At 47.9% G+C, this 14,134-nt stretch overlaps 1 protein-coding gene across 1 annotated transcript in view; it reads left to right on the forward strand.

Annotated features, from left to right (window-relative positions):
* Positions 1-1,969: 1,969 nt before the first annotated feature.
* Positions 1,970-14,134, forward strand: part of LOC124716744 (protein FAM246C-like) — a 56,478-nt gene continuing 44,313 nt past the window's right edge. The window contains exon 1 of the mRNA XM_047243287.1: positions 1,970-2,317. Coding sequence (XP_047099243.1) covers positions 1,970-2,317 — 348 coding nt within the window. The remainder of the gene's footprint in view (positions 2,318-14,134) is intronic.

Genomic DNA, 14,134 nt, shown 5'->3' on the forward strand with positions numbered 1-14,134 from the left:
GATGAAGTCGGCACCAGCTGACGTTCATAAATGCTCTGAAGCTTCCAGAAGACGCGACGCTGGAAATAACTGGCTGCTGGCGCGTCGTTAGGACGGGTCGTGTTATTAGCAGTGCGTCACACGCCACTCAAGCGGCCGTTTTTCTGCCTCCCACGCAGCTGCGAAGTAACCGACGCCTCCGCGGCGCAAACACAACCTCGGCACAGCACGCGACGCGGCTCCGTTATCTGAGCTCGCCGACAGGGAAATCGGGCTGTCGGCAATCTGGCTGGAACGGGTTCAAGGTCACGGGCAAGCACGAGATAAGGCGGCGGAGTTGCTGTCAACGCGATAGCGGGGCTGTGTTCAAAACACTGCCTTTTATGTTTAGATGGTGATTTCACTTCCCAACATCTCGTACTTGGATCGTCTTACTGCAGCGTCCGTTCTACTCGTAGAAACACGCCAAGGGTCAGCACAGTAAACGCAGAAGAAACGGCGTTAACGGCTTAGCAACACGCCGGGATAAATAGCGTAAAACTTCAGTCAAAGAGTACCTAAAACGCAAATATTTCTTTTATTGCAGGTTTTAATCCTGGCGTAAACACGCTGTCAACGGTGTAGAAGCAGCCACCAGGTCACATACGTACACAATGCAACCTGAACAGTACATGAAGACACTGCACTATGATAGTAAACAACTCATTTGTCAGTGAAACAGGTTCCATCCCACCCAGGTAGCGAATTTCCAATGTTGAGGCAGTTGCACAAGCTGTCGAGATAGTGTCTGAACACGCCACACGGTTTCTTATTTTGGAACTATAAGCATGAGAACTGTCTTTCGCTAATATAATGTCCTCAGCGGGCTTGTGGAAAACTGGTCGCTGAGGCGGTAATGGGTCTGTGGAGAATTTGTCAGGAAGATGGGCTCTTTTCTATTATGAATGTCTGTCGCTGTATAGTAATTACTATCGTCACACGCTTTTATACGTCACAAAATCGAAATTTTAGGCTGTATTACTCCGAAGAACCTTTACGTGAAGTACACAGCAGCGGATTTGTGCACGACTTGTCTCACAACTTAAGGCATCACTTGTTACCATCTTAGGCCGAAGTCGGAAGAAACAAAACATTGTTCTAATGGGGGAATCGTGACTTGCATGGTCACATGTGTTGGGGCAATATACGATGGCTGAATCTGGACTCTTCTTAGAGCTATAAATGGAATAACGAGGATTTCACAGATCAGAGCAGCATTTGTCGACTGTCAATGTTAGAATGACGGGAAGGAAAAATCGATTGTCATAATGGTGACACTGTATTAGGCTCCTACATTGTTCTTAGTGTTTCGAAGTTTAGTGGTCCACAGTCCACAAATAAAGACCGGTATTCTTGATTGCGTCGAGGAATTGACAGTGGTAGGTGATGGCTAAAGTTGGGCAATACCGTTGTAAATACTACTATTTTAAACGTGTCTTCGAGCTGTTGTTGTCGACTATCGACGTTGCACCACCAGTAAGTAGAATATCGATTGTCGAAATGTCCACACTGAGCAACACTTGTGGTTGTTCTTATTGTTTTCAGTTGTAGTGGTCGACAGTCGATGCTGCGGTGGACAGGAAGGCTCAATGAGTTTGGTGCTGGCCAGCTGTACTAGCTGCAGTTGGCTGGCAATGGTGCATGCGGAGTCTTGAGTTGCAGTGGTCAAAAGCAGAGGCTGCAACAACAGGCTGGTGCGTTCGACAGCTGACGGCTCTTGCGCACACTTCCAGTGGTATTTACTGCTTTGCAGTCACGCAGTTGTGAGTGCAAACAGTGCGAGCTGAGTGTGAGTAGACCAACAGGCTGAAATCGATGGTCGACACGGGGCGGTCGTGCAGATTACACTGGCTTCGTCGCCACTTCACTAGCTGGGGTCAGCGGAAATGAGTGGCGCGTCCAGCTGCAGTGGTGGATCCCGAAGGCAACGCCCTCGGACGGTGGGTCTGCGATGCGAGGCAGGCGCCAGCGAGGTAGCGGCCAGTGGGCGACGCGGCGGGCAGAGAGGAGAAGTCTTGGAGTTCGCGGGCTGGCGCGGCGTCAGCCTGGCCTCCGCGCTGAAGCGGCTGCGGGCCAACTGGTGCCCGTTGGCTGCCGGCTGCTCCGTGTGACGCGGAGGGGCGGGGCGCGAGACTTGGCAGTGGAGCGGCGGGGAGGCAACCGGCAACGCAGGCCGTGCAGGCGGCAGCGAGGAGCAGCCCCAGCGGCGGCAACAGCGCCAGACACGGAGGCAGGCGCGCACGTGGGCGCCGGGGAAGCCGCCAGCCATCAGCTGCTGGCCAGGGGTCGGTCTGCCCACGCGCGTCACCGCGACACGCGCTCACGTGCCTCACCGCTCCGACGTCTTTTGCGAAATACTATAGCGATGAGTTTGGCTTTGGCAAAAGTAAAGGCACCAGGGAGGCAATTCTGACGTTGCGGCTGCTATTAGAGGCTAGAGGAAAGAAAAATCAAGACACGCTCATAGGATTTGTCGACCTGGAAAAAAAAAGCGTTCGGCAATGTCAAATGGTACAAGATGTTCCGAATTCTGAGAAAAATAGGGGTAAGCTATAGGGAGACACGGGTATTATACACTGAAGACCCAAAGAAAACCTGCCTAACATCGTGGAGGCTCCCGCGAGCACCCAGAAGTGTCGCAACACGACTCGACTAACGTCTGAAGCAGTGCTGGAGGGAACTGACACCATGAATCCTGCAGGGCTGCCAATAAATCCGTAAGTGTACGAGGGTGTCAATATCTCTTCTTTAAAGTACGTTGTAAGGCATCCCAGATATGTTCAATAATGTTTGTGGTGTCACCGCCAGACACCACACTTGCTAGGTGGTAGCCTTTAAATCGGCCGCGGTCCGTTAGTACACGTCGGACCCGCGTGTCGCCACTATGAGTGATTGCAGTCCGAGCGCCGCCACACGGCAGGTCTAGAGAGACTCCCTAGCACTCGCCCCAGTTGTACAGCCGACTTTGCTAGCGATGGTTCACTGCCTACATACGCTCTCATTTGCCGAGACGACAGTTTAGAATAGCCTTCAGCTACGTCATTTGCTACGACCTAGCAAGACGCCATATTCAGTTACTATTCTGAACAGATAATATTGAGAATCATGTACCGTCAAGAGCGACGTTCATCAGTAATGGATAAAAGTTAAGTATGAAACTAATTACGTCCGTTTTCGGAATTCTAATTCCTTGTCATGTTCCAGACCTCACGTCATAGTCCTTCCCTCCTCACGCCAGCCTGCGTGAGCTAAAACGCGTTCTTTTCGGCCTCCTTTAGTAACACGGTGTTAGCTCTTCTGCCAACCCAACAATGTTCCTGTCTGGGGAAATGGTTAGGTTCAGAAGGGTGTCCCTGGAGCCACTCTGGAGCAATTCTGGACGTGTGCAGTGCGCATTGTCCTGCTGGAATTGACCAATACCGTCGGAATGGGTCGGTTGGGTTGTTTGGGTAAAGAGACCAGACAGCCAAGTCATTGGTCTCATCGGATTAGGGAAGGACGGGGAAGGAAGTCGGCCGTGCTCTTTGAAAGGACCCATCCCGGTATTTGCCTGGAGCGATTTAGGGAAATCACGGAAAACCTAAATCAGGATGGTCGGACGCGGGACTGAACCGTCGTCCTCCCGAATGCGAGTCCAGTGTCTAGCCACTGCGCCCGGCGGAATGCACAATCGACAAGAATAGATGCAAGTCATTCGACACGACTCTTACGTACGTGTCACCTGTCGCTGGCAAGGTATCATCTACGTCTACTTGATAGGCTTTCCTTAGTTTGTAATACGTATCTAGTTCCTTCTTTCTACAAAATCCAGGTAAACGTTGTACCCATTTTAATTCAGAGTCCCATTCTCTCTTCCCCCATTGAATCATATCTAGACGTATCAGAGGTCCCATATCCCTCCAACTGCACATGCCCCACACCATTACAGAGCCTCCATCAGTCACCTGCTGACATGCAGTGTCCATGTGTCCATGGATTCATGAGGTTGTCTTCATACCCGTACACGTCTATCCATTCGATACAATTTGAAACGACACTCGTCGAACCAGGCAACATGTTTCCGGTCATCAACAATGTCGTTGTTGACGGGCCCAGGCAAGGCGTAAAGCTTTGTGTCGTGCAGTCATCAAGGATATACGAGTCGACCTTCGGCTCCGAAAGCCCATATCGATTATGTTTCGTTGAATGTTTCGCACGCTGACACTTGTTAACGGCCCCTCATCGAAATCTGCAGCAGTCTGCGGAAGGGTTGCACTTGTGTCACGTTGAACGATTCTCTTCAGTCCTCGCTGGACCCGTTCTTGCAGGATATTTTCCCGACCGCAGCGATCTCGGAGATTTGATGTTTTACCGGATTCCTGATATTCACGGTACGCTCGTGAAATGGTCGTACACATCATCGCTACCTCTGAGATTCTGTCTCCCATCGCTCGTGCGGCGAGTATAACACCACGTTCAAACTCACTTAAATCTTGATAACCATTGCAGCTGCAGTAACCGATCTAACAACTGCGCCAGACACTGGTCTTATACAGGTGGCCGCGGGGGTAGGATTTGTCAGTAGTGAGGGTCAGCGGAAATGAATGGCGCGTCCGGCTGCAGTGGTGGATCCCGGAACATGAGAACAATATCTGGGGAAATCAGACTCAAAAGGGCAAGGCTTGCTGGGCACGTAGTTAGGATGAGTATGGACAGAATGACGAAGAGAGTGTGGGAAACAACAGGGAGAACAAGCGGAAAGACAGGAACCAAGTGGATTGTTGAACTTCGGAAGGACTGGTTGGAATTGGGGATCAAGGTCGAAGGAAAGGATAATTGGAGGAACAAATATACACCGACAAATATGCCGGAGATCAATGACAGAGGAGAATACAGAAAAAGATTAGAATGTCACCAGTGGAGCCGCCAGGAGAAACGGAAACTGAAGATCTCGGAAGAAGAGCGGGAGAGGAGAAGAGAAAGAATGAAGAGGTTCTGGGAGAAGAAGAGGAAAATTCAGTCCACGAAGGGGCTACCAGTGGTCCTACAGAGGCCGTAACGCAAGAAGAAGAAGGATTTGTCGATATGGAAAAAAGCGTTCGGCAATGCCAAATTGTGCTAGATATTCCAGATTCTGAGAAAAATAGGGGTAAGCTATAAGGAGACACAGAAGAGCCAAAGAAATATTACACCTGCCTAATATCGTGGAGGCCCCCAAGAGCACGCAGAAGTGCCGCAACACGACTCGACTAATGTCGGAAGTAGTGTTGGAGGGAACTGACACCATGAATCCCGCAGGGCTCCCAATAAACCCGTAAGAGTACTGTGGGACTTAACATCTGAGGTCATCAGTCCCCTAGATTTAGAACTACTTAAACCTAACTCACCTAAGGACATCACACACATCCATGCCCGAGGCAGAATTCGAACCTGCGAGCGTAGCAGCAGCGCGGTTCCGGACTGAAGCGCCTAGAACCGCTCGGCCACAGCGGCCGGGGGTGAATATCTCTTCTGAACGTTGCAAGGCATCCCAGATATGCTCAATAGTGTTCATGTCTGGGGCGTTTGGTGGCCAGCGGAAATGGTTCTGAAGAGTGTTCCTGGAGCCACTGTGGAGCAATTCAGGACGTGTGCAGTGCGCATTCTCCTGCTGGAATTGACCGTCGGAATGCACAGTGGACATGAATGGATGCAGGTGATCAGACAGGATGCTTACGTTCGTGTCACCTGTCAGAGTCGTGTCTAGACGTATCAGGGGTCCCATATCCCTCTAACTGCACACGCCCCATGCCATCACAGAGCCTGCATCAACTCGAACAGTCCCCTGCTGACATGTAGGCTCCATGGATTCATGAGGTTGTCTCCATACCCGTACACGTCCATCAGCTCGATACAATTTGAAACGACACTCGGAATTTTCTGCCTTGTGGCCGTTAGTGTTCCGGTTACCTGCCCTGGCCACTAACGTAATTTCAGGCACCCTCCTTTCCTCACCTGGCGTCGCTATCGAACACGGTGTGTAGTTTTGACAGCTTAACACATATATCATTGTGGATCATTACGTCCGTAACAGTTTGGTCTTTGAGTTTTCATGTACCGATTGGTGGCGAGCAAGTCGTTTGGTCGGTCGGTCTGTGACTGCCTCTTGGTTGGGTTACCGACGAATCAGATATACACTCCTGGAAATTGAAATAAGAACACCGTGAATTCATTGTCCCAGGAAGGGGAAACTTTATTGACACATTCCTGGGGTCAGATACATCACATGATCACACTGACAGAACCACAGGCACATAGACACAGGCAACAGAGCATGCACAATGTCGGCACTAGTACAGTGTATATCCACCTTTCGCAGCAATGCAGGCTGCTATTCTCCCATGGAGACGATCGTAGAGATGCTGGATGTAGTCCTGTGGAACGGCTTGCCATGCCATTTCCACCTGGCGCCTCAGTTGGACCAGCGTTCGTGCTGGACGTGCAGACCGCCTGAGACGACGCTTCATCCAGTCCCAAACATGCTCAATGGGGGACAGATCCGGAGATCTTGCTGGCCAGAGTAGTTGACTTACACCTTCTAGAGCACGTTGGGTGGCACGGGATACATGCAGACGTGCATTGTCCTGTTGGAACAGCAAGTTCCCTTGTCGGTCTAGGAATGGTAGAACGATGGGTTCGATGACGGTTTGGATGTACCGTGCACTATTCAGTGTCCCCTCGACGATCACCAGTGGTGTACGGCCAGTGTAGGAGATCGCTCCCCACACCATGATGCCGGGTGTTGGCCCTGTGTGCCTCGGTCGTATGCAGTCCTGATTGTGGCGCTCACCTGCACGGCGCCAAACACGCATACGACCATCATTGGCACCAAGGCAGAAGCGACTCTCATCGCTGAAGACGACACGTCTCCATTCGTCCCTCCATTCACGCCTGTCGCGACACCACTGGAGGCGGGCTGCAAGATGTTGGGGCGTGAGCGGAAGACGGCCTAACGGTGTGCGGGACCGTAGCCCAGCTTCATGGAGACGGTTGCGAATGGTCCTCGCCGATAGTCCAGGAGCAACAGTGTCCCTAATTTGCTGGGAAGTGGCGGTGCGGTCCCCTACGGCACTGCGTAGGATCCTACGGTCTTGGCGTGCATCCGTGCGTCGCTGCGGTCCGGTCCCAGGTCGACGGGCACGTGCACCTTCCGCCGACCACTGGCGACAACATCGATGTACTGTGGAGACCTCACGCCCCACGTGTTGAGCAATTCGGCGGTACGTCCACCCGGCCTCCCGCATGCCCACTATACGCCCTCGCTCAAAGTCCGTCAACTGCACATACGGTTCACGTCCACGCTGTCGCGGCATGCTACCAGTGTTAAAGACTGCGATTGAGCTCCGTATGCCACGGCAAACTGGCTGACACTGACGGCGGCGGTGCACAAATGCTGCGCAGCTAGCGCCATTCGACGGCCAACACCGCGGTTCCTGGTGTGTCCGCTGTGCCGTGCGTGTGATCATTGCTTGTACAGCCCTCTCGCAGTGTCCGGAGCAAGTATGGTGGGTCTGACACACCGGTGTCAATGTGTTCTTTTTTCCATTTCCAGGAGTGTAGTTGGGCCCACCACCTGTCTCACCTAAGTGAGCATTACTGTTTCGAGGGCAGCACCTCCCCCTCCGGAGGCTTCTGAGTGCCGTTGCCTGTACTGTCCTTTTCATGGGTGTTTAATGATCTGTGGGTAATCTATTATAGCCAACGTTTAAAAAGAAAAAAAAATTATTTTCTGTAAATCAATTTATGTAAATCAATTGTGGGGCTTCAGCCGCTTAAAACCTTATTCTTAAATTTAGTTATTGTCGTTCCATTACTTTTTCATTCGGTGTGCGTTCGGCCATTGAAATTTTAAAGGTTACGGTATTTTTGAATTTTTGGAATATCAACTGTGGGCCTTCAGCCGCTTAAAGCTTTATTCTCAGAATTTCCCCTCAAACGAAAACATTGCGGCCTTCTTCCTTAAAAGATTATGGTAATATATTTTAAGATTTTGAAGTTTAATTGTGACCTTTCGCCGTTTGTATTGCACTTTGTATGTTCGCTCTATCTGCTTTTGCCTTGAGGCTTTCCACCTAGTTGATTTCTAAGATTTCTTGTTTGGAGGCCCTCAGGCGTGCACGAATTGCATTTTGAAAGTCGTAGTTCTAAAGGTTCGGCTATGTGCCGTTTTGGTTTAAAGGTGTTATTAAATTACAATAAATTACAATTTGGAGTGAAACTGATCGACACCTTATTTGGCCCTTTCCACAATCCTAATCACTTGCTCTGCCCAGCGGGTTTAGCGGGCGTCTCAGTCATCAACAGTCCCATGTCAGTGTTGACGGGCCCAGGCGAGACGTAAAGCTTTGTGTCGTGCACTCTACAAGGGTACACGAGTCGTTCCTCGGCTCCGAAAGCCCATATCGGGGATGTTTCGTTGAATGGTTCGCACGCTGACACGTGTTGACGACCCATCATCGAAATCTGCAGCAATTTGCGGAAGAGTTGCAGTTCTGTCACGTTGAACGATTCTCTTCAGTCCTCGTTCCCGTTCTTGCAGGATCTTTTCCCTAACGCAGTGATTTGGGTGATTTGATGTTTTACCGGGTTGCTGATATTCACGGTACGCTCGTGAAATGGTCGTACGGGAAAATCGCCAGTTCATCGCTACCCCGGGGATGCCGTGTTCCATCGCTCGTGGGCCGACTATAATACCACGTACAAACTCACTTAAATCTTAATAACCTACCATTGTATCAGCAGTAACCGATCTAACAGCTACACCAGCTATTTGTCTTATACAGGTGGTCGCGCGGGGTAGGCCCGCTGTCTGAGACGTCTTGCGCGCGGCTCCCCCTCCCCCCCCCCCCTCCCATCGGAGGCCCGTACTCTCTCGGTTATGAATCACCTCGAAGGGAACGATCTATTGATGCGTAATCAGCATGGTTTCAGAAAACATCGTTCTTGTGCAACGCAGCTAGCTCTTTATTCGCACGAAGTAATGGGCGCTATCGACAGGGGATCTCAAGTTGATTCCGTATTTCTAGATTTCCCGAAAGCTTTTGACACCGTTCCTCACAAGCGACTTCTAATCAAGCTGCGGGCCTATGGGGTATCGTCTCAGTTGTGCCACTGGATTCGTGATTTCCTGTCAGGAAGGTCGCAATTCGTAGTAATAGACGGCAAATCATCGAGTAAAACTGAAGTGATATCAGGTGTTCCCCAGGGAAGCGTCCTGGGACCTCTGCTGTTCCTCATCTACATAAATGACCTGGGTGACAACCTGAGCAGTTCTCTTAAGTTGTTCGCAGATGATGCTGTAATTTACCGTCTAGTAAGGTCATCCGAAGACCAGTATCAGTTGCAAAGCGATTTAGAAAAGAGTGCTGTATGGTGTGGCAGGTGGCAGTTGACGTTAAATAACGAAAATCGTGAGGTGATCCACATGAGTTCCAAAAGAAATCCGTTGGAATTCGATTACTCGATAAATAGTACAATTCTCAAGGCTGCCAATTCAACTAAGTACCTGGGTGTTAAAATTACGAACAACTTCAGTTGGAAAGACCACATAGATAATATTGTGGGGAAGGTGAGCCAACGGTTGCGTTTCATTGGCAGGACACTTAGAAGATGCAACAAGTCCACTAAAGAGACAGCTTACACTACACTCGTTCGTCCTCTGTTAGAATATTGCTGCGCGGTGTGGGATCCTTACCAGGTGGGATTGACGGAGAACATCGAAAGGGTGCAAAAAAGGGCAGCTCGTCTAGTATTATCACGTAATAGGGGAGAGAGTGTGGCAGATATGATACGCGAGTTGGGATGGAAGTCATTAAGGCAAAGACGTTTTTCGTCGCGGCGAGATCTATTTACGAAATTTCAGTTACCAACTTTCTCTTGCGAATGCGAAAATATTTTGTTGAGCCCAACCTACATAGGTAGGAATGATCACCAAAATAAAATAAGAGAAATCAGAGCTCGATCAGAAAGGTTTAGGTGTTCGTTTTTCCCGCGCGCTGTTCGGGAGTGGAATGGTAGGGAGATAGTATGATTGTGGTTCGATGAACCCTCTGCCAAGCACTTAAATGTGAATTGCAGAGTAATCATGTAGATGTAGATGCGATGGGTGTGTGTGTGTGTGTGTGTGTGTGTGTGTGTGTGTGTGTTGTCCTTAGCGTAAGTTAGTTTAAGTTTGATTAAGTATTGTGTAAGTCTAGGGACCGATGACCTCAGAAGTTTGGTCCCATAGAAGCTTATCAAAAGTTTCCAAAATTATAGAGGTGTTGCCGACCGCAGCATCGTATTCTGCCTGTGCACCTATCTCTATATTCGAGTACGCATTCCTATACAAGTTTCTTTGGTGCTTCGGTTACAATATGTATAAGAGCCAAGAATAGTAAGAGTGGACGATCAAGAACGTAGTGTTCGGATTAAAAAGGGTGTAAGACATGGGCGTAGTCTTTCGCCCCTACTGTTCGATCTGTACATCGATGAAGCAATGATGGAAATACAAGGAAGGTTCAGGAGTGGAATTAAAATCAAGGTGAAAGGATATCAATCATACTATTCGCTGATGACATTGCTATCCTGAGTTAGTGAATAATGAGTACAGAATATGGATTGAGAGCAAATCGAAGAAAGACGGAAATAATGACAAGTAGCAGAATGAGAATAGCGAGAAACTTAACATCAGGGTAGATGGTGACGAAATAGATGAAGATAAGGAATTCTACTACCCAGGCAGCAAAATAGACAATGACGGACGGAGCACTGGCACTTCAAAAGCAGACTAGCAATGGCAAAAAGGGCATTTCTGGCCAAGAGAAGTCTACTAGTATCAAATATAGGCCTTAATTTGAGGAAGAAATTTCTGAATATATATGTTTGGAGCACAGCATCGTATTGTAGTGAAACATGAATGGTGGGAAAACCGCAATAGAAGAGAATTGAAGGATTTGATATGTGGTGCTACAGAAGAATGTTCAAAATTAGGTGGACTGATAAGGTAGGGAATGAGGAGGTTCTCCGTAGAAACGGAGAGGAAAGGAATATGTGGAAAACACTGACAAGGAAAATGGACAGGATCATAGGACATCTGTTAATGAGTCCCATGGTACTAGGATTGAAATCCATCCAGCAAAATTGAGGACGTAGGCCTAAGCGACGCAGGCGGTCTCTTATGCTGCCAAGCTGAGAGGAGCGCCTTTATCGCAATATTTGTACACACGGTATACTACTAGGCTCGTGCGTAAGTTCGTAGCGTTTTCGCAAAAGTTTAGTAAACACAGCAGATACACATGAGAGAGTCGTCAGTCATCAGTAGTACACACTGATAAGCCAAAACTTTATGACCACTGTTCACCGAGACGTCAGATGCCGTGTGGTGGCTTTGCGGGCGCGTGACGCGGTAACAAAAGAATGTAAGCGGAGCAGACACTATGGGCGATCACCCTAGCGGCAAATCGGGAAATCTATTGAGATGTCCGAGTTTGACAAGGGGCAAACTATTATTACCCAGAGCCTGTTAACGAGTATCTCGGAAACGGCGAAGCTGGTCAAGTGTTCACGTGCTACTGTCGTAAGAATCTAGGGAAAGAGGTAGAAGGACAGTGAAACTACCACTAGGCGCTAAATGGCTGGACGTCCATGACTCTTCACAGAACTGGGGTTCGGAGGTTTGTCGGCTCTGTAAAGTAAGATAGATGGTGATCTGTGGCATCTCTGCCGAATGAGCACAATGCTGGTGCACGCACACGTGTTTCGGATCACATATTACTCGTACATTGTCAGGATGTATACGACCCGGGACAACCGGGTGATCAGGGAAAAACCCGGGAATTTTTTCATCCGGGAGAAAACCTGGAAAAACGCGGGAATTTTTTAGAATTCCGGGAATTTTTCATTGTTTTAGTTTTCAGTTAAATTTTTGGGATTTTGACTGGTAAGAACCAATACTGTAACAAAGAATATTACTGTATCCCGCTTCTGCAGAATAATATTGCAGGAACAACACATGAAGGAGAGAAAAAAAATAAAACTTAAGTCGCAAAGGAAATGCGCTGTATTCAACAAAACACAGTGCTCATACAAGCGTCTGCCAACAGGAAAGTATGTCAAAGAGTTTAGGAAGACTATGCAATGCTTCTTAACAACAAATTGCCTCCAATGAGCGTGACGTGAGAGCTGTTTACATTGGATTCGTTTTAATGCAAGTTCCTTTAATGTTTTACATGTACGAACATACGGCCTTCCTGCGTCATCGTAGTTGCGCAAGTGCAGTGACACCTGTTATCTGGCGCTCTCTGGCAACTGCTGAAACGTACCTTTCTAATAGGTCACGGAAAAATATTGCAAATATTGCTTTGAAAAGCGTTACTTTCAAAGTAAATTTCCTTTTATGTAAGATAAACTATGTGAGAGAGTGTACGACGAATTTCTTAAACCACAGAACGTTTGACTCTCATTTAAAAATCAACTCTTTGAGGACGACCATCTAGAAGAATTTAGAGCCCAGAAGATCAGACACTTACGTCATTATTAAAAATTTTACCGGTACATTTATGTGATGTATCTTAAAGTGTAACACGCGCAAAAGAGATCAAGATTATATGTGGAAGCTTAGCGTCTCTTGCAGCTTATTAATCTTAGAGACCCATATTATATATGAAAGCTTTGTTTTTCTTCTAGCAAAACTATGTATATTAATTTAAACCATTAACTTTCCTTATTTGTGTGTTCGCGGTACTTAAGAGTGATCTTGCTATTGGCTGACTACATCACATGTCCTATGCTGTCATCAGCTGGCGAGATCACATGACATGAACTGTGGCTGGCTTACGAAAGCGCGTCGCAATCTCGATTTCAATGCTTCGGAAAGTAACATGTGGTGTTTGGTGGAATTCGAATTTATACTTTCGTAACACGAAAATATACAGCTACATGTTGCTGCACATCAAAGCTCTTTCCGAAGCGTGTTTTTTTCCGCTGAGTTTCGTTTTCTAAAGTGCCGGGTAATTCTACGTCAGTGTATAAAACCATAAACAGTCAAAGGATTGATAAGTTTTACAGTGCTGAGGAAAAGAATACTGTCACTTAACACGGAAAAAGTGTATTTTCATCCGGGAGAAGGTGTGTTTTCAACCGGGAACTCCGGGAAAAATCCGGGAAGTTTATTTCCTTGTCCATGTATATACCCTGATTGTCGAACATGGAGTTCCGCACCACACCTTCCCTTCGTGTTAACATGTTGACCCAACTACATCGTCAATTACGATTGCTGTGTGCACGGGACTATTAGGATTCGACAGTCGATCTACGGAAACACGTCAGCTCTTCGGGTGAATCACATTTTTGCGACAGTAGTTCGATGGCAGTCTCCACAAACGCTGTCATCAAGGCGAACGGTGGCTCGAAACGTATGTCGCACCATGGACGCAGGCTGGTGGGAGCTCTATTATGCTACGGGAGACATTCTGCTCCTCTCGCATGGGACCTGCGGTACTAGTCGAAGACATACTAAGAGCTAAGAACGACTTTCATCCCATCATGTCTGATGTCTCCCCGACGTCGATATCATCTTACAGCAGTACAACTGTCCATGTCCCTGAGCTACAAGCGTGCTACAATGGTTTGATGAGCATTATAGTAGACTCACGTTGATGTCTCGGTGACCAAATACGCCTGATGTAGGGTGTAGAAAAATTTCCGCTACCAGTCACAATAAAAGGTTATTTATTTGTCACACGACCGGTTTCGGGCTTGCGCCGATCCTCAAGTGTTTATACATTCCTGTACATGTTTATATTGCTGGAAATCACTGTATAAATGCAAAAAAATTATTTGCTGGTGACTAAACAGATACAAATGGGACAATTGTAAGTGGCAAGGCAGCATTTGTCGAAAATATATCTCTACTTACATAAAGATGAAGCATCATTATTATAGTTACGCTGTGCTGACAGTTTTTCCACTAAGTTATACATTTATCATTTTCACGTCCATATTTCAGTTTTATAAAGTTTACGTGCATATTTCACTATTACGATGTGTACTCGTGAAATACACTGTGCCGGCCGGGATGGCCGAGCGGTTGTAGGCGCTACAGTCTGGTACCGCGCGA

The sequence above is a fragment of the Schistocerca piceifrons genome, chromosome 9 (assembly GCF_021461385.2).
Source record: "Schistocerca piceifrons isolate TAMUIC-IGC-003096 chromosome 9, iqSchPice1.1, whole genome shotgun sequence".
NCBI lineage: Eukaryota > Metazoa > Arthropoda > Insecta > Orthoptera > Acrididae > Schistocerca > Schistocerca piceifrons.